We start from the raw sequence: 27,510 nt of genomic DNA on the forward strand, positions 1-27,510 counted from the left end.
CTTTTTCCGTAACAAAATAGCAAAGCTCGGGACTGTCCGAAGCCCCGGTCGCTCACTGGTGGAGGGTCCCGGGGCCTAGGACGCATCCTCGGAGCGGGAAGCTCCAGTGGGCCGTGAAGAGGCCGAGTCGAGATCCGGGAGGCGCGCGGGGGTGGGCGCTGCAGCCGCGGGTTGTTTATCTGGAGTACGGAGGGGAGGGGGGAGCCTGGAAACCGCCCCGTGTCCCATTTCCTCCTCTTGTTTTCGCTCCGGATTCTCCATGTTGGACCCAAACTGAGGAGCCCGGAGCTGCCGCCGGGGGATCGGGGCCGGGGGCACCCGGGGGAGCCGTTGCCCGGGCCGCCCGCCCTCTGTACAGGCCGCCTACCTTCCCGGCCCGGGGAGGAAACGAGAGGGGGGATGTGAACAGCTGTGGAAGTCGGAATCTCGGGAGCTGGAGCGGGCCCCCGCCCAGGCCCCCCAGCCCAGCCCAGCCCGCGCGCCCGCCCGTCCTCCCGCCCAGCCAGCCCGGGCCCGCGGGATTGTTAGATGGAACACGGCTCCATCATCACCCAGGCGCGGAGGGAAGACGCCCTGGTGCTCACCAAGCAAGGTAGGGGCAGCAACTTCCCAAAACTTTGCGTCGCCCCCGGGCGAGGAGGGGGCTAGCATAGCCCCGAACCCCAGGTCTCGGCCCTTGACCTCCTGGGCTCAGAGCCAGTGATCCCGACTGGACCCCTCGGGTCCATCCGCCCCCGCATCCCGGCTGGCACTCAGACCTCCGTGGGGGCTGCACGGGACCCGGGATCGCGGCGCCCGAGGGGAAGGGGCGTCTTCGGCGCAGCTGTCACCCTTTCCCGCAACCCCTCCCCTCGGGATTGAGAGACGGAGGGGTCGCTCTCGAAGCACTGGGCCACTCCGCGTCCGTCCCCTCCAGAGTTGGGGGGTAGGTTCGTCACTTTCCCTCACAGCCGCGCGCGGCTGCCCTGGGATCGCGGGGAGGGGTTAGGAAGGTGACGGAGGGACCCCCAGATGGAACGCAGCCGGGACTGGAGTCCAGTAGTTCCAGGCCCCCCAAGCCCGAGGTCGCTCCGGCAGCTAGCTGGCGGTGACGGCGTCCGGCGGGACTTGGGAGCAAGTTCACCTCTGGGAGGCGGGGGCGGTCGCGGTGGGGGAGGGGCCCGGGCCGTGGCAGACCAGACGTGGCGGGTCCCCGGCTCAGCGCGGGCCCCGGGACATTGGCGGCGCCGGGCTCCCTCCCGGCTGCCTCTGGCCAGTTTCGCTGAGCAAACAAGCCCGACTCCGAGGCCCGGCCAGAGCCCCTCCCTGCCCGGTGCGCTCCCCCGGGGCCGCCGCTGCACACACAGAGCCGCGTTTGTTTAGCTCGGGAGCGGTGTCCCTGGTTACATAATTCGCCGGATGGCATCAGACCCGGCGTGGTTCTGAATCGCGCAGCGAAAAAGTGCGAGTTCTCTGTGGGCAGGGGCTGGCGGCCCCCGCCTTCCAGAGTGTCTGGTGGAGGCGCGAGGGGGCCCGGAGGCCCTCGCCGGGATGAGGCTGCGGCCGAGGCCTCTCCCGGGGCGGGAGAAAGCTGGGGAGCGAGGGTGGAACCTCTTAGTTTGGTCACAGTGGGGGACTCGAAACTCTTTCCCCCTCCGCCACGTTCTTCTGGCCTTGAGGAATGTGTCCAAAATAGCGGCAGAATTTCCGCGGGGTGTAAGGACTAGTGTGGCATTTCTCTGGAGAGCCCCCGGACCCGGGCCACCTGGCCCCGGAGGCTGGGGCGGGAGCTGGCTCCTGGGGCGGAATCCGGAGCGCTCCCGCCCCTCCTCCAGAGAGCGCGAGGGGCCGGTGCTGCAGTTGAACACACTGAGGCCTAGAGCCTGGTGGGCGGCCAGCTTCGGGGCCTTGTGTGCCCCACGTCTACCCGTTTGGCAACATTAGTCAGCAGGTCACTAATTCCTGGGGTTCACGTTCCAAGGAGCTCTCCCAACTTCCCTAGGAGCAAAGACGCTGAGTTGGTGGTGTCAGCCTCTCCCAAATTTCCCAGTGGAAGGAGAGGAGCTGGGAGGGGGTTAGGGGTGGGGGGAGGGGGGCAGTGTGTTCCTCTTGCATCACTGGCCGGACTTTAAATAAGCCTGCCCTGAGGAGGAATGAGCCTGGCCTACACAGATCCCAACCCCCCAGAAGGCTCCGGCCTCCCTGACCTCGGTGTTGCCATGATTTCTGCTCTCCCGGCTGCATCACTAACCAGACTGTGACCCAGGCGGCAACTTCACCGCCTCTGCTGGCTGCTCAACTGTGCTGACGGCTGAAAAAGGGAGGGAGGCTGTGTGTGTTCATAGCTCACTCCTGACTCTTCCCACTCCCTTCCCAAACTCATCCCAGGAAAAGACCCTAAGAGCTAGCCAGAGGGGAAGAAATCCAGATGTGGGGAGATTCAAGAGGGGGCAGTGGTGATGAGTAGGGGGAGGAGCCCTGTGCTCTGGAGTGTGCCTTGGGCATCGTGAGACCACGCGAGCAGTTAAGGGATAGGTGGACTGCGCCGGGGCGTCGTAGAAATCAGAGCTGGAAGTTTCATCCACCAGGGTGAATGGCAGGCCACAGAATAGATAACAGCAGAAAGCAAAGCAACTGGCTTGGCAGTGTTAAGTTGCTGGTGTTGGATTTTCTTGGAGTTAATGTTTCTCTTTTTTTGTGTGTGTGGTTTAAGCCAGCAGCCACTGAGTCTCTCCCTCCCCGTGTAATTTTTTATTTTTATTTTTTAATTAAGACGGAGTCTCACTCTGTTGCCCAAGCTAGAGTGCAGTGGCGTGATCTCAGCTCACTGCAGCCTCCGCCTCCCAGATTCAAGCAGTTCTCCTGCCTCAGCCTCCCGAGTAGCTGGGATTACAGGCGCGCGCCATCACGCGTGGCTAATTTTTTTGTATTTTTAGTACAGACGGGTTTCGCCAATTGCCCGGGCTGGTCTCCACTCCTGAGGTGATCAGCCCGCTTCAGCCTCCCAAAGTGCTGGGATTGCAGGCCTGAGCCACTGCGCTGGGCCTCTCCCCAGCCCCTCCCCATGTAATTTGATTGCATTCCAGAGAAGGCATACTTTCTTCCTGGGCTGCTTAGGCACCCATCAACCACTAAACCAACTTTCTGAGTCCCACATCATTTACAAACAACCTACATCTTCAAAACAAAACAAAAAACAAAAGCTGGGGGACTGGAGAAGCACATGTTTTAATTAGCTCCTTTTGGAGTTCCTCCTTGTCCCCACTCCCTCCTGTCCATAACATCCCATCTCCATGCCTTGCCTTGCCTTTGGAAAAAGGGGAAGAAGGAGTGTGAGGTACTTATTATTAATAAGTAAATTTCTGGAAAGAAACAAATTGCTCCTAGCTTGGGTGGCTATTTAGTGAAGTTACTTGCCATTGCAGATTTTTTTTTCTTTTTTCGCATTCTGTTCTCTGAGGTTTAAGGCTGTCTGGGTGTGTTGATGATTCAAAAGTAATTACAGTAGGGGAAGTAGAACAAAGTTGCTGAAAGCATTGATGATAAAAGCACCAAAATTGGATCATCTTCCCAGACAGATGGGTGAAATGGCTTTCTGGTACAGCAAGGACAGGATTGTGTGTAACATCAAAAAGAAAAAAGAAATGTTAATATCAGCTTGGCAAGAATGGCTGTTTACTGCAGCTCTATATGAGATTGTCACCCCATTGCTTAGAGGTTGTGACCTTGGCTTTTGGATTAGATGGGGAAAAGCCAAGAAAACAAGACCCACCCTGTAACCTCCCAACATGAAATGAGAACTGGTGGAGGCAGCCTCTTCGGGAGCTCTCTGACCCACACGCCTTTTGGAGGAATCAGAGATTTTTTTGTTGTCCATGAATCCTGATGCCCCTTCTTCTCAATGATGCCTTGGATTACCTTCTCACATGCGGAACTGGACAGGTTCTGATAGCTAATCGCAAGGATTCTTCTGAGAGACTGACCATCTCTGAAAATTGGGATGTGGCAAGTTTTCAGGGTGGCTAGCTCTTTTGTTATCCACTTAAGGGGGAAATTCTGCCTTATTCCCTCAAGAAGTTGTTCAGGCACCCTTCATTGTAGATGTAGCCAAGACTAACTTGAAAAGCTTAGACATGAATCTTGCTGGAAGCTTCCTTCCATAGCTTGCTATGTGGGGGGCGGGAAGACTCCATGTTTATAGCTGACTCCTCTTCCTGCCCTGCTGGTGCCTGTCACCTTCCTTTGCCTACCCTGGGTCTTGGCCTCTTTGTGCTCTCACAGTGACTGCTGAGGCTCCCTCCTGCATCTCCTTTGGAGTTTTTCCCCCATCTTGGGGTAAGAGTTGGAGCCTGTGTGGTGACTTAAGCTTGTGTTTGCTCCTGCCCCCAAAATCGCAGAGGAGTGCTGATAAATCAGCAACAAAGTTTGTAAATGTCTAACCTCTAGGGCTGGGGGTTTGCAGTTGGCTTGCAGAACTTTCCACTGAGCAGCACTGGAATTGCTGTGAAAAATCCCTCAGAGGATGGCAGAGGTGGGGGTGTTTCTTTGTCCTCTCTTCTCAACCATAGAGGTCTTAAAGAAACTGGGTAACACAAAGGTGTCATTTCGTCCTCTCCGTGGGACCTTCCAAATCACTTATCATGGATTTTGTTAAAATGGTAAATACTAAAGAAGTCACATTTCTAGCCAACGTGAATTGATGCTCCCAACCTGTGGAGAATTAAAGTGTTTATAAATAAGTATGGGAGAGAAAAGCAATATGTAAATATATATGAGATTGTGTGTGTATGTGTGTACATATCAATACATAGCTTCCCTTCCTCTTCCTCCTCCATTTTTTTTTTCCTGCTAGTTTTTGGGTAATTTGGGGTATTGTCTTTTATTCCCATCATGGTCAGTTTGGTTCTTAGATTGGGTGTAGTGGGACCAGGGTCGGGGTTAAAGTTTTCATTGTTACTTCAAAGCATTGTTTCTGAAGCAAAATTGCTTCAGACCTGGGTTCAAATCCCTTCTTTTCCTATTCACAGTGAGACTTGATAAATCACTTGATAAATCACTTTAGTAACTTATCTATAAAATAGTAATAATGATATCTACCCTTCTATTATACCTAGTAGGTGCTTGACAAATATGAATGTCCTCCTTTTTTACATAGTGAGACTACTCTGTTTGCCTTCCTCCATTCCCCCAAGGACACAGTGTAAACAGCACGTAGTCTTGTGGGTTTTAGTTTTCAAGACAGGTGGCCAGGGGTCAGAGGGGACACTGACTGTGGGGGCTTGGGCCTTCTGGAAGGATCAACCTCTGAGGCTTACAAAGAGCCTTGCTGCACAGACCCCTTCTTTGTGTCATGTGACTTGGGATGTGATTTTATCTGCCTGGGCTTTGGGACTTTTGCCATTGTGTCTGGTGCCTGGGCATCTGGGGGTGGGAGAAGGCCAGGCATGTGCCCCCTCTGAGTCTCTAAATTCTAAACCTCCTTAGAGGTTCTCAAATATGGATATAACGAATATTCAAGACAACTGTATGCTACATTCTCTCACTGTTTGCTTTGAGAGTTAATGAATTCAGAGAAATTGAGGTTTCTTTTAGGTAATTTTAGTAAAAGGGGAAAAAGAAAATGGGGTTTGAAAAGAAATAGATGTTCTTAAGCTATTTGTTTGCTGCTGTGGTTTTGGGGTTCAACATTGAGAAAGTACAAAAGCAGCACTGATCTGCTTTTCATCTTGTCTTAGTCTAGCCAGCTCTGGGAAGCATGGAATTAACTTGCTTGTCTTGGGGACGTGGGATTGGGTGTGGCCCTGACATATTTCCCTCCCTCTTCTGAAATGGAGGAGTAGTTCTGAACTGGGATGCAGATGAGCACATTAACATGCAAATCTTACGAAGAAACTACTAGAAATTAAAGTGGATAAGTTGACTTCTTAAAACTGGAAGCATCTCTGGACCGGAGACCAAATAGAATGGAGTTTCTTTGTTTGGCAAAATGCCCAGCCCTTCAGGTCTGAGTATGCCTGCACCAGGATCTGTTATCACAGGGTACTCCAGTGAGTGCCACAGCCTCCCTCTAGGCAAAAGTGTGTATGCCCTGTTTTATGTTAGCTATTCTAGGAGTTAGCCTTGAACCTGATCTCTGAGTGGATCTGACCTTTCCATTTCCCTCCTAGGTGCTCTAGTCCTTCCCCAACCTCCATCCCCCCAAATCAGACTTTGCTCTTACTCTGTTTTTCTTCTGTACCTTCTTTTATTTCTTGCCATAGCTTTTTCCATCCTGTTGAATTTGCACTTTTTCCAGGGAAGAAGTATGGCCCCAGTCCCAGTGAGAGCCAAGCAGACTCATGGAAAGGCTCAAATTGCCTGTGGAAGGCTTCCTGGATAGTAGATCCCAGCTCTTCTGTTCCCACAGCAGAATAGAGCTAGGACCCCTCTTTCACAGGAACAGGGGCCTGCAGGTAGAGACAGCAGACCCAGGTTTTCTGTCTCACATCACATAGAACTATCCCTAGAGAAGAAAACCGGATCCTGGGCATGAGTTCTCCAAGGCTTACAGAAACACTGAGCCAGTCAGGTATGGTGGGGAGAGGGGCCAAGGGGACTTTGGCTGAATTGCCTTCTAGCCCTGGGTTAGTCAGAGACCCTGGCAACCTTTAGTTGTTGGCTCTCAGCCAGGGACACACATCAGAGTCTCCTGTGACACTTGCTAAAAATACAGACCCCCCACCTGGGATCTACTGAATCAGCTCACGGGCAGGTGGGTCAGGCATGCATGTGTTCCAAATGCTCCTTGTGGCTCTGACAGGTGCCCCTGGAGAAGAGCCAGGTAGGCACAGCAGTGGCCCCAGCTGCCTGTTTTGCCCCGAGCAGGAAAATTCCTCTTGGTGGTCCAGTTTTACTGTTTGTTAAAGATCTGTGGCTCTTCAAGAGGAGTCCTAAAGTTTTCAGAGTAAATGGACAGAGGAATGATCCATCCTTGTTTACCCAGTAAAGGTTATAGCCAGTATTTATAGAGTACTTGCCATAGGCAAGGTATTATTCCTAGCATTTTATATCTAGTATCTCACTTAGTTCTCCTGACAACTTTTCCTTTCCAATAAGAGGAATTAACCTCACTTAACAAATAAAGAAAACTTTCTCTTTTTTTGACAAGGAGTCTCGCTCTGTCGCCCAGGTTAGGGTGCAGTGGCGCAATCGGCTCACTGCAAACTCCACCTCCCGGGTTCATGCCATTCTCCTGCCTCAACCTCCGGAGTAGCTGGGACTACAGGCGCCCGCCACCACGTTTGGCTAATTTTTTTTATTTTTAGTAGAGATGGGGTTTCACTGTGTTAGCCAGGATGGTCTCGATCTCCTGACCTCGTGATCTGCCCGCCTTGGCCTCCCAAAGTGCGGGGATTACAGGCGTGAGCCACCTCACCCACCCGGCAGATAAGGAAAACTTTCACAGAGAGTGGGGAAGGACTTTGCCCAAGGGTACATGGCTAGTGTCAGCCAGACATTTGCATTGTCTGGCATTTCACTTTTTTGAGTGCCTTTGAGTTCATGCTTCAGGTGCATGCTTCAGGTAAAGCCACCTTTTAAGGGACCATGCAGGGGAAACATTTCCAGATTGACTTATGAGGAAACTGAACCCCAGAGAATTGTGCCCTAGCAAGGCCACAGAACTGTTGAGAAGCTGAACTGGAGCAAGAACTGGGTTTCCTGATGTCTAGATCAGTGCTTTCTCAAGTGAACTCACTATAAGACTTGGCTGGTCCTAGGTGAAGCTGAGGGGTGTGGGGGGAGAAGGCGAATGTCCCTGGAGATGGGTGCCTCCCTGGCAGACTCCTTCCAGTCCTGCAGAGGCCAGCCACATGAAGGAGGAACTGGTTGGCCAGCCTCAATGAGTGTGTATGTGTGTGTGCAAGTGATTGGTTTTCATGGAGTCCCGGAAAACATCATTTCCGGTTTGGCGCTGTTACTACCTCTGAAATGAGTTAGAAGAAATCTCTATGGTCCCTTTAATGTGAACATTTTGAAACAGGGACTGAGGTAGGAGTATGAAAGTGCTCTGTGCTTAATGAGTAGCAGTTGACGCTTACCAAGCTTTTGTTAGGACCAGGACTCTCACTGAGCTCCCCGTAATTCTGACACTGAGAAATAGGTAGTCTTCCCATTTTGCAGATGAAGAAACTGAGGCCTATGGCTGCATACCTTACACATGGCAGAGCCTAGATTCGAACTCAAGTCTGGGTGCCTTGTGTATTGTTCCCTGGTCAGAACAGATACCCTTGCTTTGTCCTGTGTCCTCACTACTTTCTCCAGCTCACGTTTGTATCAACCTAAAGCAGGCCTACATACCTGGAAGGGAAAGAAGCACTGGATTCTTCCTAGGCTTCATCTGTATCCAAGCATTCCAGGAGTCAAGGGCACAGCACCAAGGCAGGAACTTGAAATACTCACTGAGAGGGTGTCTGTGTGTAGCCCCTCCCACAGGGGCTTGTTCTACACCTCCTTAAGGGGAAGGAGGGGTTGAACTCCAGGTGGGCAAGTGTGGTTTCCAGTCCCTTACAATCTTTGCTCTGGCTGGTGCTACATAGGGCAGGGTCTTCTGCTGAGGCAGGGGCAGGATCCAGCCCTTTGAGTTTTCTTGGATGGCATCTCAGGCTTGTCCCTGCTCCCCTGTGGGCTTCTGTATCACTTCCTGACATCCCCCAAGAGCCCTCTGGAGTGGGGCTTGCAGGGCTGAGCCTGCAGCTGACTTGTCTATGAGGAAATGCCTCCTCTGTCTCTGGTCCAGGACCTACTACTTCTGGAGGCCCACCCCAACCCAGCATGTTTTTAAAGTATGTTAGAGCTGCCCAGGAGGGTGTTTTGGGAATAACTCCTTTAGAGGCTGATTCTGAAATCAGCATCCTTTAGAAGTTGCCAGAAGTCCCCTGCTCCCAAAACTGAGTCTTCTGACCTCTCTAGCTGAGGTCAGAGAACAGACTGCTGAAGGGGCAGAGACAAGAAAGTGTGTGACCTGTGACCCTCGCCCCACAGGTGGCATTAAGGACTCAGGTCTGAAAGAAGAGACAGCCATGTAGGGAGCTCTCCTGCCCAGGGAAAGGGAACTAATGGAGACACTGGCTTAGGTAGGAGTGCCCCAGTTGCTGGTGCCCTCCCTGCACCAGCGTACAACATGCTGGTATGAACCAAACAGCATGGCTAAAACTGCTTTTTAATTTCTTTTTAATTTAATTTTATTTTTTTTTGAGACAGTTTCACTCTGTCTCCCAGGCTGGAGTGCAATGGTTTGATCTCAGCTCACTGCAACCTCCACCTCTTGGGTTCAAGTGATTCTTGTGCGTCAGCCTCTAGAGTAGCCGGGATTACAGCAGCTTGCTACCACACCCGGCTAGTTGTTGCATTTTTAGTAGAGATGGGGTTTCTCGAACTCCTGATCTCAAGTGATCCCCACTGCCTTTGCTTCCCAAAGTGTAAAACTGCTTTTTTCAAAAAATGTCCATGCGGTTAGATTCACAGTTACTTTTTGGAACTTTGGGAGCCGGTGCTAAGCTGGGTCTGGCCCTGCCTTACTTGTTAGCGGTAGAGAACAGTGTCAGTGGCCGGGTGTGAAAGCAGTACACCCTCCCCATTGTTTGCAGTCTTTTGGGGGCTGTCTAGGCATCCCACCCTCTTTTGTTTCCTGCCGACTCACCTGCTGGTCCCAGGAGCTCTTCCGTCCACCTGGCACTTTAGGGTATGTCCATAGCCAAGGCACAGATGCCCCTTGCAGAGGACCTGGGAGGACTTCTGTCCATGGGGGAGTCCCAGTCAAATGTGTCTTGGCTGCAGGGTTCAGGCAGCCGGCCAAGAAGGGCCGGAAATGCTCCAAATACTCTCCTTCCTCCAATAGCTGAGAGGAAGGAGGCCCCTCAGAGGGGCCATTTTATAGTGATAGCCAGGCTAAGGCTAAGTCCTTTGCTGTGGGGGATGGGAGGTGGTGGGGAAGGAAGTATTTCTGGGGATGAACCAAAAAAGAAAGCAACTTTCTACGTGAATGGGCTTGTTGAAATCTGATTGCCTCAGAGGTTACCTTGTGCCAAATGCCAGGCAGATGTGTGAGGAGTTCCTTTGCTGGGACACAAAGCTGTGTTGTTGACAAAAGTGGTATCTGGACCTGACCTTCAGGAGAAGATTAAAAATACTGTTGCCCTGGTCACTCTGGTCTTCATTTGTGTGTATGTGTGCATGTGTTCACATGTTAGTACATGCACACGCCCTTTTTTTTTTTTTTTTTTTTTTTTTTTTTTTTTGAGACAAGGTCTCACTCTGTCACCCAGGCTGGAGTGCAGTGGTGCAATCACAGCTCACTACAGCCTCGCACTCCTGGGCTCAGGTGATTCTCCCACTTCAGCCTGCCAAACTGGGACTACAGGTGCACCTGGCTAATTTTTTTTTGTAGAACAGGATTTTGCCATGTTGCTCAGGTTGGTCTTGAACTCCTGGGCTCTAGTGATCCACCAGGCTCGGCCTCCCAAAGTGCTGAGATTACAGGCTTGAGCCACCTCCCCCGGCTCATACATATGCTTCTTAAGAGGCAGAGGCAAATAGTGTCCTCACCTGGTACTTCTTGAGGGTGGTGGGGGTGAATACCAGGGGTGATTTTTGTCTCAAGTGAAACAGTCTTACTTGCTTTTGTTTTTCACAGAATACCTAGTCAGGGAGTTTGTGAGCTGGAAAACAAATTTTGTTGTGGATTGGGGAGAAGGTATAGGGGCTGTTTTGACTTTCTGAAACCTGCTCATGATAGTTGTCAGGCACCTTTCCCTAGTCTTCTTGGGCTTCATCCACGTGATGATAGTGGGAGGGCTCCTGAGCTGTTGCCGGCCTCCTGGAGTGAGCCCCATGATGTTGTCAGTTAGTGGTCCTCTCCCCTTGGATAATTAATTAAAACAAGCACAGCATTTAGCTCTAGAGTTCGCACAGTGCCTTACTCTAACTTCGTTTATCCTTTCAGTCCTGAGTGAGGGCTTGCTGTTATCCCAGTTTATGGATGAGGAAACTAAGGCTCCAGAAGGCTGTGTGGCTGAGTCAGTAACTGGCAGAGACCGGACCCCAGCGGGGTCCCATCATCCCTGATGATCCCCAGTGGGGGCATACTCCTCACATCCCCTTTTCTCCTCACACCCCGCCTCAGTAGGAAGCCTCGCAACAGTGAGCTGGAGGGCTGGCCTGGCTTCCCTGTCTTCAGCCACCAGCTCACTTTCTTCTTAAGCCAGAGCTGCTTCCCTCATTGGGTCTGTGCTGGTCCTCTCAGACATCTAGCCCCAAACCAAATGTTTGGGGCAGGGAAGACAGAAGCACGTCTGCATCTGGGCAGGAGAGGAGGGCTGGATGTCCACAGAGGGTAGCAGGGAATGAAAGAGGGAAAGCAGCTTGTCCTGGGGCTACATGGCATCCGCTGGAGTCCTGCCCTCCCTGGTTGGGGAAACCATGTGCAATGAATTTCCTGTGCGGGCCAGGCATAATGGCTCACACCTGTAATCCTAGCACTTTGGGAGGATGAGGCAGGAGGATCGCTTGAGCCCAGGAGTTCAAGGCCCCATCCCTTTTTTTTTTTTTTTTTTGTAGATGGAGTTTTGCTCTTGTTGCCCAGGCTGGAGTGCAATGGCATGATCTTGGCTCACCACAACCTCCACCTCCTGGGTTCAAGCAATTCTCCTGCCTCAGCCTCCCTAGTAGCTAGGATTACAGGCATGCACCACCACGCCTGGCTAATTTTGTATTTTTAGTAGAAACAGGGTTTCTTTCTTGCTCTTTTTTTCTTTTTCTTTCTTTTTTTTTCTGTTTTTTTGTTTTGAGACGGAGTTTTGCTCTTGTTGCCCAGGCTGGAGTGCAGTGGTGCGATCTCTGACTCACTGCAACCTCCACCTCCCGGGTTCAAGCAATTCTCCTGCCTCAGCCTCCCGAGTAGCTGGGATTACAGGCATGCGCCACCACACCCAGCTAATTTTGTATTTTTAGTAGAGACCGGGTGTCTCCATGTTGGTCAGGGTGGTCTCGAACTCCCAATCCCAGGTGATCCGCCTGCCTTGGCCTCCCAAGGTGCTGGGATTACAGGCGTGAGCCACCACTCCAGGCTAAGACAGGGTTTCTCCATGTTGGTCAGGCTGGTATCGAACTCCCAACCTCAGGGATCTGCCTGCCTCGGCCTCCCAAAGTGCTGGGATTACAGGCGTGAGCCACCACACCCGGACTCTGTTTTTGTTTTTTTTTTTAAAGAAGGAAATCCCTGTGGGCCTGTAAATCCTCTTGTGCCCAGTGTTCCTCTCCTGGAAAGGCAGGCTGTGCCCCTTCCCATCACACACAGATGGGTAGGGGCTGGCCTGCACCTGGCTGTCAAGGACACAATGCTGAGTGCTGGCTGAAAGGAGCCATGTGAAAGGCTCTTTGACACAAGTTTCAGATCCCTCTCTGAACTCTCTGGTTCCCTCACCCTTAAACCCAAGAAACAATGCAGGTCTTGGACCAAAGCTCCTGGCTCCAGCCCCTCCTTCTTCCTCTTCCCCCATTGTTATCTTGATCTCCCAGAGGTATCTGCTGGTCATAGCAGGTGCAGGCAGGGGTGGGGGTGGATTCCCTGGAGTGGAATCCCAGAACCTTGCGCTGTTTTACCCCTTCCAACTTTGACAACCTGCCCAAGAAAACCTGGGGCAAGGGGCAGGGGCTAGACCCTAGACTGGTCCTTTACCAGCTCATCCTAGAGAGGCAGAGAGCAAAAGTTCCCAAGAAGACTGTAGTCCTAGCTACTTGAGAGGCTGAGGTAGGAGGATTGCTTGAGCCTGGGACATCGAGGCTGCAGTGAGCCATGATTCTACCACTGTACTTCAGCCTGGGCAACAGAATGAGACTTGTCTCAGAAAGAAAAAAAAAAAGTTATCCAGAAGAGACCTTGAGAGTGCCCCTACACCTCCCATTTGTTGCATGAGTAAATGTGTGTGAGACCCTATACAGGGTAATGGTTGAGAGCCTGGGCTCTGGGTTCAGGCAGATCTGGGTTCGAATCCTGGCTCTGCTGTCATACTACCTGCATGACCATCAGCCAGGTTACTTAACCTCTCTGTGCTTTAGTTTCCCTTCTGTAAAGTGGAGAACTAGTGCCTACCAAAGTGTTAATAGTAAGGATTAAATGAGGCTAATGATGTCAAGTGTCTAACGCAGGCCTGGCACATCCGTGATGCTCAGTAAACATGGTGGTGGCCTAGAAAGACTCAGTGGCTTGCCTCAGGGCCCCAGCTCCCTCAGCGTTCATCTTCCTCTCCTCACATAAAGGAGGCTTCTCTATCTACCTCTTCTGGGCTGTTGCAAACTAGTGGGGGCTTCCCCAGGTCCTGGCTCTGTAGACGTGACAGGCCCTGGAGGACCCTGGAGTCATTTACTCAGCCAAAGTTCCTAAGTGCCTGGTACGCAGAGGGTCACAGAGGCTGATGAATGCACTAAGTTGCGGCCATTGTGGGCCTTTCAGGGAGGCAGCCATGCTGGGAGAGGCTGATGCATTCTGATGAATTCTCTGGAGTAATATTTAGAAAGGTAGGGAGGACAGCCAGCCTGGAAAAGGATTGGAGGGAAGCAGGACCCTATCAGGGGAGTGGGGAATGACGGATACCTGAGGTGTTGACCTTGCTGTTGTGGGTCTGAGGTACTCTGCTTCAAGCTCCTGCCCCCAAGTTCAAGGCATTTGTGGGCTCAGAGGCCCAGGGGCAGCCGGCCACATTGTGTTTTTGAGAAGACCCTCATCTCCTGCAGAGTCCAAGCTCCCTCCCTGTTTAGGACTGAGGCATTTCTGCCTGTTGGGCTCCCTGCAGCGGGCACAAGCCAGGCCTTTCCATGCCCCCAGCCAGCTGCCCCTTTCACCGCCCCCCCAACCTCTCAGGATTACTCAGCCTTCACAGCGTCTGTCACTGAGATGCTGAGTGCATTCCTGACAGCCTCTCTTCAGGAAAAGCCCAGGCTGTGTGGCCTTTTAAAAAAGGCTCTGTGCCCGGGTTAAGCCTCTGATTGTGGTTCTGCATGAAGAAACCATAAACCAAAGGGAAAGCAATGGTTCAGCTTTGGTCTTGGAGCTTTGTGTCAGCGTCTGCTCTGAGTCCCTGGGCTTAGAATTTAATGTGAGCCATACAGGCAGGTGGGGAAGCTGTCCTTTCCCTCCAATTTCAGCATAGAAATAGGGAAAGTCCAAGGAACCTCTGTCTTGATGACTTTTCTTTTTCCTTTTTTTTTTTTTTTTTTTTTTTGAGCTGGAGTCTCACTCTGTTGCCCAGGCTAGAGTGCAGTGGCCCGATCTCAGCTCACTGCAACCTCTGCCTCCTGGGTTCACGCGATTCTTCTGCCTCAGCATCCCAAGTAGCTGGGACTACAGGTGTGCGCCACTACTCCCAGCTAATTTTTGTATTTTTAGTAGAGACGGGGTTTCACGATGTTGGCCAGGCTGGTCTCAAACCCCTGACCTCAGGCAATCTGCCCACTTCGGTCTCCCAAAGTGCTGGGATTACAGGTGTGAGCCACCATGCGCGACCTGTCTTTTTAAATTTGAGATGAGGTCTTACTATGTTGCCCAGGTTGGTCTTGAACTTGAGCCTGACCAGTCCTCCTATATGAGCCACCGTGCCCAGCTTATCCTGGTCTCTTTGAGCGCTGGGCTCTGCTCTGAATTTTTTCTCCTTGATAAAGGGCTCTGGGGGATGTCCCCAGCACAACTTCATGACAAAATCCCTGTCCCTGGAAATCTTGCTTCCTCTTCCAGAGCCAGGAGCTTGAAAGTGATGTCTAGGCTTTTAGGCTAATTGCTGGAAAGGCCCAGTCATTTTCTAAAAGGTTTCCAATGGCCATACCAATGTTAAGGAATCTGGCCTAACGCAGGGAGGAGAGAGCACGCGTGCGCAAGCTCTGGACCGGCCAGCAGGGGAGGCTGAGCCTGCACCTGCAGGAAGTCTTCTGCCTTTCTATTAAGGCAGAGCTGAGTCCCTTATCCTAAGGGGTGATGCTGACTGTACTTGTCCAACTGCTGTGTAAAGGCCATTTTCCCACCCTTGGTCCTGGGGAATAATTTGATCTTCCCCTGCTCCTCTCCAAGGGGCACTGGCAGCCCAGTAACTGGATGTTATATGGCCCTCCCATCATCCACTTCTGCAAGGGTCACCTTGGTGCATTTTCTGGGTGTGTTGCTCCTGGGTAGCCCCTACCACATTGTCTTCGTCTTCCCTTCATCTCTGTCCCAAGTAATAACACAGGGCAGTTTGTCCTTCGTGGTACATTCTGCTTTCGTTTTTTCCCCACAAAGACAGAGGCATTTCCGGCATCCATTTTTCTGCACAGTAGTTTGCCCTGTGCTTTAAACTGGAATGGCTTGGGTTTAATCATTAGGCCCATCTGCTCAGGCTCTGGGAAACTCAAGACCCTCTGGAGAAGAGACCTGGGACCAAGGACCATTCTATGAGTGGTTGTGCAGCGCCACCTCCTGGCCACAGTGCCCATTGTACTTTTCCACTCTTGCTCAACAGTCGTCAGAAAAGTTCATCTATAGCAGAAGGAACTTGCAAAATATCTTTTTTTTTTTTTTTTTTTTTTGAGACAGAGTCTTGCTGTGTCAGCCAGGCTGGAGTGCAGTGGCATTATCTCGGCTCACTGCAACCTCCACCTCCTGGGTTCAAACAGTTCTCCTGCTCAGCCTCCCAAGTAGCTGAGATTACAAGCACGTGCCACCACGCACAGCTGTTTTGTATTTTTAGTAGAGACGGGGGTTTCACCATGTGGGCCAGGCTGGTTTCGAACTCCTGACCTCTAGTGATCCGCCCACCTCGGCCTCCCAAAGTGCTGGGATTACAGGCGTGAGCCACCACACCCAGCGCAAAAGCTATTCTTAAGTCCATTTCTAGTTGATCCTGTAATGCTCATAGTTTTTTTCCGTATCTGCTTGGCCTTTCTGGGTACGTCTTGCCAAGTCTCCTATTAAAATGACTTTTGTTTCCACCGCCCAAATTATCAAGGTAGGACTAAGCAGCTGCAGTCCAGAAGCAAGGCTATCAGCCTAGAACCTGAGGCCGCAAATGTGTGTTCCAAGGGGCTAATCCATGGTATCTGTGTTTTACCAGTTAGGCTCCCCAACCTGGGGCGGGGGTGGGGGGGCCTTAAATAGAGCTGCTGGAGTGGAGGAGGAAGACAAGACTGTGAACAAAAAGTGTAGCTTCTTCCTTGGGGCTGGGGCTGCTCTGGAGTTCCTAGTCTCTTGTTTCTAGCCTTAAGGTTTTTTGTTGTTTTTTTTTTTTTTTGAGAGGGAGTCTCACTCTGTCACCCAGGCTGGAGTGCAGTGGCGCGATATGGGCTGACTGCAAGCTCCGCCTCCCGGGTTCCCACCATTCTCCTGCCTCAGCCTCCCGAGTAGCTGGGACTACAGGCACCTGCCACCTCGCCTGGCTAATTTTTTTGTATTTTTAGTAGAGATGGGGTTTCACTGTGTTAGCCAGCATGGTCTCGATCTCCTGACCTCGTGATCCGCCTGCCTCGGCCTCCCAAAGTGCTGGGATTACAGGTGTGAGCCACCGCGCCCGGCCTCTGGCCTGAAGTTTTTAGGCAAATTGGGCTCAGTTCTGCCCCCACTGACCCAGTATCTAGGGAAGCTGATGCTGAACAGAACTACAGCTCCACTAACTCGAAGGGGACCAGGTTACTCCATTGTCTGGAACCGATGGCCTTCCTGGGAATTGATGTTAGGGAAGATTTTTGTCTTCATGAATTAATTTTGAGTGTGCTGCAGCTGGAGCAGCAGAACACCTTGATTCTGTGCCTGGCCCCATCTTCCCCCATGGAATGAAGAACAAATGCTCTGTAGCTCAGGTCTCCCAAGCCAGAGAATGGAGATTCCTGACATTCCTGCTTTAAAGAGAAAAGGCTGGAATAAACATGTATGTTTTACTGTTAACTGTATGTGGTTGTTCACCAGCCGTATACTGTGTGCCCTAGTAGAGCTTACAAACTGGAAGAGCTATGGGCATGGTAGTATCTGTGGACAGAAACTGATGTCCCTAGAGCTAAGGCCTGTCATTCTCTCCACCCTAGGCCTGGTCTCCAAGTCCTCTCCTAAGAAGCCTCGTGGACGTAACATCTTCAAGGCCCTTTTCTGCTGTTTTCGCGCCCAGCATGTTGGCCAGTCAAGTTCCTCCACTGAGCTCGCCGCGTATAAGGAGGAAGCAAACACCATTGCTAAGGTAGGTGGGTTGGGGTGGTAAGATGCCAGCAAGGAAGGGACTGTTAGTGGGAGATCCCTGCCAACGATGGCAACCCGACAAGGAAGCCTTGCCTGAGGTTGCAAAGATTTCTGGCTGAGAGGGGCCCTTCCTCTATCCTTCCATAAGTAGTTCATTTCCTTTCTGTTCCTTCCCCTTGGCGGTATGGGCCATTCAGATGTCCCTGTGGTTTCTGACGGCCCCTGTGATCCTGATCCTTCTAGGTTCCAGGAACTAGGCAAGGTGCTTTGCATATATTGTCTCATGTGATCTAGCCAGCAGCCCTGTAAGGAGATCACAGGATTTACACTTTGCAGATATGGGTTTATGGAGAGGGTTTATGTGGCCCCTGAAGAGTTCATGGTTAATAAATAGTAGTGTCAGGATTTGAACTTAGATCTCTCTGGCTCTAAAGCCTGTGTTGTTGTTCTCAACTATGCAAAGCTAACTTCCAAGTTACCTGACTTACAGGGAACCAAGGAATTGAAACTACCATGCTATTAATAACTCCTGTCAGTAATTCTCTCCTGTACTCATGCAATGCATTTGGGATTTTGTGGGTATTTTTTATATGTCTAGTACTTCACAGGTGGGGCCAGCCCCAACCAACAAAAATTATTCTGCCCCAAAAGCCAGTGGTACTTCTCTGAAACACTGAGGTCTGGTTGTCCTTCCTTTTTCTCAAGACCAGGCTGAAGACATACATCAGTGAAAAATCACTGCATTTTGCAGTAGGGGAAATGGTTAAATAAAATACAACACGACAGTATTACTGAGTGATTAGCTTTTACAGAGTTCTCAATAACACGGAGAAGTATTGACTTGCAACATTAAGTAAAAAGGCAGAGTGTGTAATTATATAGCATTCTGAAAAAAGTCTGCTGACACAGATTTGAAGGCAGTACACTGAATGCCACATTGTTTATCTAAGTGCTAGGATTTTAATTTTTCTTCAAAGTTTTCATTAGGAACACTTAAAACCATAACCTTTCTTTTTTTTTGGAGACAGAGTTTCGCTCTCGTTGCCCAGGCTGGAGTGCAATGGCGTGATCTTGGCTCGCTGCAACCTCCACCTCCTGGGTTCAAGCGATTCTCCTGCCTCAGCCTCCTGAGTAGCTGGGATTACAGGCATGTGCCACCACGCCTGGCTAATTTTGTATTTTTAGTAGAGATGGAAAAGGTTTCTCCATGTTGATCAGGCTGGTCTCAAACTCTTGACCTCAGGTGATCCGCCCGCCTTGGCCTCCCAAAGTGCTAGGATTATAGGCATGAGCCACTGCGCCCAGCGGTCATAATATTTATATTAGCAAAAATTGGGGTGGGGGGGCTTGCTGATCTCTCTGCACTCCCTTCCCTCACATTTTGGATACCCACAGTGTGGCTTACTTGATGTTTTGTAGGGCTTGTTCCCCCATATAACCCCTAGGAGTGCATAGAAAATAACATGTTCTCAAAGAGAAGCTGAGTTTAAGGACTTAGCGAGAGTTTGCCACTGTGAGGAATTCAGACTTTGGTTCTGCCTCGACTCTGTGTCCCTGAATCAGTTACTTGAGTTCCCTGTTCCTCACTTTGTCCAATTGAGAGGCAGTGTCAACTGAGAACAGGGACACTTGTCTTCTCCATCCTTCACCAGGCCTAATGTGGAAAGGAAGCTCTAGCCTTTCCCTTTTCCTTCCCCACTCCTAGGAAAAATCACTTTTCACATGGTAGGAGCTTCCAGGTGGCTGGGTCGGGGGGAGAAAGTTGCCCTTCAGGCTTAAGACAGACGTAGTGGGTTTGAATGGGGTGGGAAGGGCGGTGAGATGGCGCTGACCGCCTCTTTCTCTTCCTCAGTCGGATCTGCTCCAGTGTCTCCAGTACCAATTCTACCAGGTACGTGACTCTGGCCTGGTAAGTACTCAGAAGCCAGGACCCTGTGATCCCTGCCAGCTCCATGGGCAGGGTGACGTGCATAGTCCTTGGTGCCTGGCCAGCCACCTCCCTGACCTGTGAAGCCATTTATTCCCCATATTTGTTGAGGGCCTGCTATGTGCAAGGCATTAGATTTTAGGGGACAGCTGGTGCTCCATGCCTTCTTCCCACAGCTGCTGTCCATCCCACACCAGCCCTGGGCACCATATCCAGTGTCCAGATCACTTAATAGTCCCATTGGGAGACTGAAAGCAATGAAACAACTCCACCTCCTCTCTTCCCGGCCTTTTAAGTGGTGCCTATCCTGGGTTGGTGATTGTCTCCACAAACAGCCCAGCTCTTCCCATAGTTACGCCAAGGGGTACAACTGGGCTTTCTTGGTGGGCAGATCTCAGCAACTTGGCTTGGTTTTAGATCCCAGGGACCTGCCTGCTCCCAGAGGTGACAGAGGAAGATCAAGGAAGGATCTGTGTGGTCATTGACCTCGATGAAACCCTTGTGCATAGCTCATTTAAGGTAACTCAACGTCTGGGGAACCCTTCCTACCTTTATCTTGGGCCCTCTTGTGAATCTGACAACAGATGTGTAAGGAAGCCTAAAGGTGAGGAAAGAAGAGTGATTAGAAGGGAAAAGGCCAGGCCTCTGGCATTTTGGCCACCCTGGTGTCACAGGTATCTAGAGGCCCCACTAAAGAATGTTGAGTAGGAACCCTGTGTGTTCCACCAGGGCTGCTATCTCCAATCACTCCCAACAGGCTGCATCTGCCCCTGAGCCACATAGCACAGCCAGCCACCAGGGCTCTGTACAGGGCAGGCCTAAAAGAGTGGTTGAATCACCTTTGGGCCTTGCCCCTGCTTGTCTCATCAGGAAACTCAGGCCCCAAAACTCTCAGCTCAGGTAGAATTTGTCAGAGTGGAGGTGCTAAGGAGTAGGGAAAACGAGAATGGGATATCATATCTTGAACTAGGGTGAGAACCCCTTAATGGGGCGGCCAGAGGCACTTCCAGGAGTCTCTAAGACCTGTTTCTCCCCACCCACCTAGGGTTATGGTGGGGGCCTCATGTTTCTTTGCCACCATGCTGACAGCATTAACTTTTCTGCCTTCCAGCCAATCAACAATGCTGACTTCATAGTGCCTATAGAGATTGAGGGGACCACTCACCAGGTGAGCTGCCAGCCCGACCACACCCAGCCCAGAGGGTGGGGGGTCTGCCTTCTGCCCCATGTGTACTGGGGTCCTCCACCCGTCTCAGGGCTTGGGTTCTGTCAGCTGATCCCTTTTCTATAACTCCAGCCTCCCCTTTTTATTGGTATCTTTCACACTCAAGGCTTTCTCATCTTAAAAAAAGAGTTTCAGCCCATATCCCCCCCAGCTGTCACCCTTGTTTTCTCTTTGCAACCAAGCTGTTTAAAAGAATAGTTTACATTTTATTTAATAATAGCTATCATTTGTTAACCACCATCCTCTCACGTGGCCAGCACTGTTAACATGATTTATTACAATTCTCTGTTCCTTAAGAAAGGTATCTATACCTGTTAAGATACCTTAACCAGGTATCTCTTTTCCTGTAACAGGCAAGGAAACCAGTAGTAACCATTTTCTCTGCCTGGAATGCCCTCTTGCCCATGCTCCTCCCTCCCCACACCCCCACTGTGAATAGCTAGTGACTTTCTTCCTCCCCAGCCCAGACATCTCCTCCTCTGTGAAGCCTTCTCTGACTGCCTTCCCTGGGGCCCTCCATTGGATTCTGCCTGAGGAAGTACTCAATGTATGTCTGTCAATGTAAAGAGCACTCAAATCTAAACGGACCAGGCTCCAGCCTGCAGCCCAGGCAGTCCCGGCTTAAGGATCATGTGACACTGCTAGTGAAAGACCATTTACTCAGCTTGCCTGCCCAGAAGACCTGCCAGGCCCCGCGCCAGGCCCAGACTTGGTCCAGCAGCCCTTTTACAGTCTAGCTGAGGGTATAGGGATGTGCTAAACCCTTGTAGAACAGAGGAAGGCATATTTTCAAACAGATACACACTGTGAACTCCTGGCTAACAAGGAAGGGTATCAATAATTTTTAAAAGGATGAGATTAAAATAAGGGAGCACTACCTGCCCAAGGTGGGTGAAAGGATGCCAGACTTGATGAATAGCTGGGATGAGGAAGAGGTTTGTTGGAGGTCAAAGGAATGGCAGGCTAACAGAAGCTAAGTTGTGGCTAGAACTTAGCTAGAAGAACCTAGAAGAGAGGTTTCCTGCAGAGCTCTTGAGGGGTCTGGTGAGTTGGTGGCCAGTTCAGGCCCACTCTAGGAGGGAGAGTCACGGCAGGCTGACTCTCATTGAGCTCGGGAATAATGTGGGTAAAGGAGCTTTGGGAGTCAGGCGCTGTGCCTTACACCTGTCATCCCAACACTCTGGGAGGCTGAGGCAGGAGGAATGCTTGAGCCCACAAGTTACAACCAGCCTGGCCTCACACAGCAAGACCCCATCTCTAAAACATAAGAAAAAGGACCTTTGTGGAAATGGTTCTGGTAGCACCTGTGTAGACTAGAGTCATGGAAGCAATAGAATGCAGACTGATGGGGGGTCAGGTAGCCAAAGGACTTGCCAAAATGTGCAAGATCGTAAAGGTGGACGCAGGTGTTAGGGGTGGCTGGCAGAAGCAAGCACAAAATCTGGTGCAGAGCAAGACTCGGCAGGGTGTCTGTCTAGAATGTGGTCATTGAGGGGAAAAAGTCACTGCTTCCTGGTGCAATTCATTACCTGATCGTGACCTGGACAGACTGTCCTGTTGGAGCCAAGGACAGAAAGCTCCCATAGAGGCTGTGGCTAGATTCAAGTAATCCAGGATAGGCTGTTTCCATCTGTGAGGCCTATTCTTGATTACTTGTTTCTGGAGGCAGCTGATGGTCCGCCGCCGGAAACAGAGATGGCTCCTGGGACAAGGTGTATGCACTTCCTCCTGCGCCAGGTTGAGGTTGGGACCATTGATCCATTGGAAGCCTGGTGAGGGGGTACAGCCAGTTCTCGGGGTCTGTGGAGACTCAGGGGGCCGCAGGCTTCCAGCCAGGTAGTCCAGGAGGCTGGGCTGCAGGGGTTGAGAGCTCCTTGCTGCTCTCTGTAACTGGTGAAGGTACCCGGTACTGCAAAGCTTCATCACAGGGAGGCTTCCAACAGGCTGCTCTGCTCTTCCTCAGGTGTATGTGCTCAAGAGGCCTTATGTGGATGAGTTCCTGAGACGTATGGGGGAACTCTTTGAATGTGTTCTCTTCACTGCCAGCCTGGCCAAGGTACCTAGGGGTGAGAGGGAAGAACCAGAAGTGGGTGTGGTGGCCACAGGGGTGGTCCAGCAGCTCCCTTTTGGTCCCTAGGGTGCCACAGGAGGACCAGGACTGCATCCATACTAAGGCATCTTCTCTCCTTCTAGTATGCCGACCCTGTGACAGACCTGCTGGACCGGTGTGGGGTGTTCCGGGCCCGCCTATTCCGTGAGTCCTGCGTGTTCCACCAGGGCTGCTACGTCAAGGACCTCAGCCGCCTGGGTAGGGACCTGAGGAAGACCCTCATCCTGGACAACTCGCCTGCTTCTTACATCTTCCACCCCGAGAATGCAGTGAGTGCTCCTGACACGTCTCCACGGTAGGGATTGGGAGAGGAAACAGATTGGAACTGTGGGCTCCACCAGAGAAGTACACCTCTCCAGGAAGACCCAGCCACCCTCTAGGGCTCTGGGGTGAGGGAGGAGGAAGTGGCAGTTGGGAGATTGACACCACATCTTCCCCCCACCAGGTGCCTGTGCAGTCCTGGTTTGATGACATGGCAGACACTGAGTTGCTGAACCTGATCCCAATCTTTGAGGAGCTGAGCGGAGCAGAGGATGTCTACACCAGCCTTGGGCAGCTGCGGGCCCCTTAGCCTGCCCTGCTTCCAAGCGACGGCCATCCCAGTAGGGGACTTTCCCACACTGTGCCTTTATGATCAGCGTGACAGAGTAGAAGCTGGAGTGCCTCACCACACGGCCCGTAAAGAGTGAGAAGTCATTGGAAAGAGCTTTAGGACAGCTTAGATGCCGAGTGGGCAAATGCCAGAGCAACGATACCCAGAGCTACCTGCTGCCACCTTGTTGAGATGTGTGTTTGAGAGAGAGTGTGTTTGTGTGTGTGTTTTGCCATGAATTGTGGCCCCAGCATATAGTGTTTCAGTGGGGGAGAAGCTGAAAGACCAAGACTCTTCCCAAGTTAGCTTGTCTCCTTTGTCACCCTAAGAGCCACTGAGTTCTATAGGGATGAAGACTATTGAAGGCTCCATTGCCAAACCATGGCCTTTCCTCAGTGTTGTAAGGCCTATGCCAAGGATAAAGGAAGGGTATGCCTTTGGGTTCTCCAGGCACACACCTTTCTGAAATCCTTCTCCAGCCAGCTGCTGCAGACAAAAGATCATATTTCTGGGAAGATGAGGACTTATTTCCAGACTAGCACCCAGTGGCCATCAAGTCTTGTGGCCCAAAGGCTGTGCTTGCCTCCAGCTGAGTGCCTGGGACGGGCCCTTTCTATGTTTCCCCAAGGCTGGGGTGCTGAGCCTGCCTTCCTCACCACCTAGCCATAGTCTCAAACATGTGGGGAAGGAGGTTTTCTCCCTGCCCGGGAAGAGGACAGATAACTGATTTCCGTTCTTTTGACTCTGTTTTAAAATTCTCTTTCTAAACATGGAGTGTCGGGCCTGGTTTGTTTCTGACAAAGTTACAATCCTGGGCCTGTGATGAATGTCGGCAGCGCTGGGGTTGCAGGGAAAAGATAAATCCTCAAAGCGTGGACATGTGTGTCCCCGTGACTTGTGGATCAGCTGAGCTCGGGATCATTTCCATAAGTCTGCTCTTCAGGGATTCTCTGCTGGTGCTGGTGCAAGGACTTTTGTTCCAAGGGCTGGGAAGAACTAAGCTGCCCCAGCCCCTCCCATTTCTTGGGCAGGGCTCTTTCCTGTTGTGTCTTCCCCCAGGGCCTATCCTCTACAGAGCTCTGTCTGTTCCAGCCTTCATCCTTCCTGGCTGTTGCTTTTCCTCCTGAGGGCCTCAGAACTTCTGCTGTTCCTGGGCTGAGGAGGAATGAGTGTTCTTGCCATTTGCCAGCCTAATGCACATGCTTTCTGCCTCTGGTAACAGGAGTGAGCGAGCCCCTCAGAACTGCACTCCGGGTGTCTCCTGCTTTCAAAGGTTCTTAATACTGAATGCTTTAAAATTAAAGTCATCACGAAATGGAAGTTTTCCCAGGGCGGAAAACGAGGAAGTGCTGCTGTAATTGGGCGCACAAGGGGCCTTCCAGAAAGGAGCCCCACCTCAGCATCACTGCCTTAATTGTGGCCTCCCTGGGTGGGTGGGGTTCTCTCCTCCCTCCCTCCCACCCTCCTGGGGTGGGAGGGAGCTCCTATTCCCATCTCTGTGTTCCCTGGAGGCAGGTATCACAAAGCATTTGTGAATTGCTTCAGGTGCAGGGACACCACCCACTCAGGACTGTTCCCCATCATCCCTTCCATTGCCACACCCTAGGTCCAGCTTCAGGAACTAATAAGTTCCGAGAAAAGCAGAGGGTAGAGCAGCAGCTTGGTGCTCTCAGCAGTAGCTGGCTGGCTGGCTGGCATCTTTCTCTAGTGTTGTGGTGCCACCTTCCCTCCTGTTACAAGGTTATAGGGCCTTGTCTTTCTCTTCGGAAGCATTAAGTGGAACAGAGTCCCCAGAACTCGTGGTCATTTCCGCCAGCATCATTCCTCTGGTGCCTGTAGGGTCCCAGTGTACCTAAAGGGAAAAGGGCCCCACATGCTAGCCAGGAATACCATCTCTTGAAGGAAAGCTGGAGCTCAGACTCTTAGAGCCAACTGTGGCTTTGGCCCCAAGGCCTGGCCTAGGCTGCTATCCTAATATTGCAGGAGGGGCCTCTCTTCCAAGCCCCACCCTAAGGGTTAGCCCTTGGCCAAATCTTTTTCTGTATGGGCCCAGCCAGGCTCTTCTGACTAAATAAGCAATAAGAGGCTCTAAGCTGACTTGAATTTCTAGGACCCTTTCCGCCCTCCCATGTTTTTCCAAATGAAAGAAGAGCGTGTGCCACCCCCTTTCCTAACAGACTTGTCCAAGTGCTTGGTGTGGGGCCCATGACCAAAGCCCAGGATGGCTTGATGGGAGTGTCCCTGCTGCATCTGCATGAAGCCCCTGCTTTCTAGGCCTCACTCCCATCAGAACCCTGCCTGCCCACCTGCAACTCCCCCACAGCAATGCCATTCCCACTTGCCCCAGAGAAGCTACTCAGCCAAACCTAGCCAGGGTCCATTCATGTGAACCAGAGCCAGCCTAGTCGTTATTCCTGTCGGGTTTCCAGTTTCACCGTGTGTTAGGGTGAGGGATGATTGTAAAATTTGCTCCTCAGAGGAATCAGGCCAGACTCAATTTTGGAGGGCAAGACAGGGAGGAAGCTGCTTCATCCCGGACTCTGCTCTAGGGCTTCCCACCATCAGCCCCTCCCATTTGAGACTGGTCTTTGGGAGGCAATAGGCCACCATGCCTGGTTCAGCACCAATTCAAGCCATGCCAGGAATCTGCCTACCTGCCAGGTTCAGTTCTTTTAAGGTGCCTCTTCAGGGACACAGTGTGTCTCTCTGATTGGGCTTCTAAATCAAAGCCTGATGTTCGTGTCCCTCTCATAGGGGGAGCTTTGGACACAGGACCAGTTTGGAAAAGGGTCAGGTAAGGGTTTCCACTCTGCACATTGTAGAGGGGACACTCTGTAGGCCCATGGGTCCCTTACTAGAGAGGTTGAGTGAATTTGCCTTCAGTTAACCTGGGACCTTCTGTTTAGCTTCCTTCTGCCTCCCAAAGATTTTAAGCATTTTGTAAATGTATAAACTCACCTCTGGTAACAGTGGCCCAGACGCTGCTTTGTGCTAAAAGCATGGGAAGTGTAAAGGCAGTCTTTCCCTGGGAAATGGATGTTACTCTATTCTGCTGCCCCTACCTGTTCCTGAGGCCTCATTTAGAAAGAAAGTCCCCTCAGAAGGCTGTCTGGCACCTAGTGTCCTAGCCAGGTCAAGTATATGAGAAAGGTAAGTCCATTTTCCCCTTCAGGTCCTCAGTGGATTACTTAACCACTGCTGTCCCTCGGTCCCTTTTTCCTAAACAGGGGTTTAGTTCTGTCTTTTTCTCCTTTTTTCTAAATGCCGGTAAATATCTACATTCAGCCAGGAAAGAGGAGGCCAGAGGTCGGGCCAGCTGCCCCCATTCTTTTAACGTTGTAGGGCCTGCCCCTGGAGCGGACCCTCCTCTTTGGGCCTCATGAGCTTTTTTGCTTATCATGTTCCATCTCGTGCCGCTTTCCCCCTTCAAGACACCACTTGGAGGGTAGGGGATCTGCTTCCCACTGTAACTGGGCTATGGGATGCTGACTACCTTGCTTACAGATTCATGGTTTGATAAATTTGTTGTATTCAAAAACTTGAAATGCAGGACGCCATTAAGTGTCTGTTTATATTTTTGGAATATTTGTATTACTTACAATTAATTAATAAAAGTGGGTTTAAAAAACCTATCCAGGAATGTGAGCTGCCACTGACCTTCATTGGCCCTTAAGTGTTCACTGAGCCCTTAGCAATCACCACCTTTCTTCTCGCAGCCCCTTCCATCGTGAAGCAGCTGCACCCCAGGCTGAGTGGGGTGTTGCACCCACCGGGAGGCCAGCTGCAGATGCCACATAGGGCTTCCACTCAAGGTTACACACGTTCTGCTGTGATCAACCCCATTGCAGTCAGGTGGTTAGCAAGCATATATGCTTGATGTCCTGTTGACTTCTGGGCATCAACCAGAAGCCCTAAGGGAATGGAGTCTTTTTTTTTTTTTTTTTTTTTTTTTTTGGAGATAGAGTCTTGCCCTGTTGCCCAGGCTAGAGTGCAGTGGCATGATCTCGGCTCACTGCAACCTCCACTTCCCGGGTTCAAGAGATTCCCCTGCCTCAGCCTCCTGAGTAGCTGGGATTATAGGCGCCCACCACCATGCGCGGTTAATTTTTGTATTTTTAGTAGAAATGGGGTTTCACCATCTTGGCCAGGCTGTTCTTGAACTCCTGACCTCGTGATCCACCCACCTCAGCCTCCTAAAGTGCTGGGATTACAGGCGTGAGCCACCACCGCACCCGGCCCTGGGAATGGAGTGGTTTTTTTTTTTTTTTTTTTTGGTTTTTTTTGAGACAGAGTCTCGCTCTGTCCCCAGGCTGGAGTGCAGTGGCACAATCTCCACCTCCCGGGCTCACACCATTCTCCTGCCTCAGCCTCCCAAGTAGCTGGGACTACACGCAGCCGCCACCACACCCAGCTAATTTTTTGTACTTTTAGTAGAGACGGGGTTTCACCA

The 27,510-nt window shown here is 51.3% G+C and overlaps 1 protein-coding gene across 2 annotated transcripts; it reads left to right on the forward strand.

Moving 5' to 3' along the window:
* On the forward strand, positions 1-26,700 carry CTDSP2 (CTD small phosphatase 2). 2 transcript variants are annotated; one of them, XM_030938643.1, is made up of 8 exons: positions 1-592; positions 17,059-17,207; positions 19,059-19,115; positions 19,551-19,652; positions 20,245-20,301; positions 22,322-22,414; positions 22,552-22,737; positions 22,914-26,700. In XM_030938643.1, the coding sequence occupies exons 1-8, from the start codon at positions 529-531 to the stop codon at positions 23,037-23,039; spliced, it is 834 nt and encodes a 277-aa protein (XP_030794503.1). In that variant the 5' UTR covers positions 1-528; the 3' UTR covers positions 23,040-26,700. The 2 variants fall into 2 exon arrangements, with proteins under 2 accessions (XP_030794503.1, XP_010387214.1); XM_010388912.2 differs by having other exon boundaries at positions 19,059-19,097.
* Positions 26,701-27,510: the final 810 nt, after the last annotated feature.

This window comes from Rhinopithecus roxellana, chromosome 10 (genome assembly GCF_007565055.1).
Source record: "Rhinopithecus roxellana isolate Shanxi Qingling chromosome 10, ASM756505v1, whole genome shotgun sequence".
NCBI classification, from domain to species: Eukaryota; Metazoa; Chordata; class Mammalia; order Primates; family Cercopithecidae; genus Rhinopithecus; species Rhinopithecus roxellana.

What these genes read in the sequence shown, in the direction of transcription:
- CTDSP2 (XM_030938643.1), top strand. Translation starts at nt 529, where the DNA reads ATGGAACACGGCTCCATCATCACCCAGGCGCGGAGGGAAGACGCCCTG. An exon ending in CCTGGTGCTCACCAAGCAAG is followed by an intron (nt 593 to 17,058) that starts GTAGGGGCAGCA and finishes TCTCCACCCTAG; the next exon opens with GCCTGGTCTCCAAGTCCTCT. An exon ending in TTGAGGGGACCACTCACCAG is followed by an intron (nt 20,302 to 22,321) that starts GTGAGCTGCCAG and finishes GCTCTTCCTCAG; the next exon opens with GTGTATGTGCTCAAGAGGCC.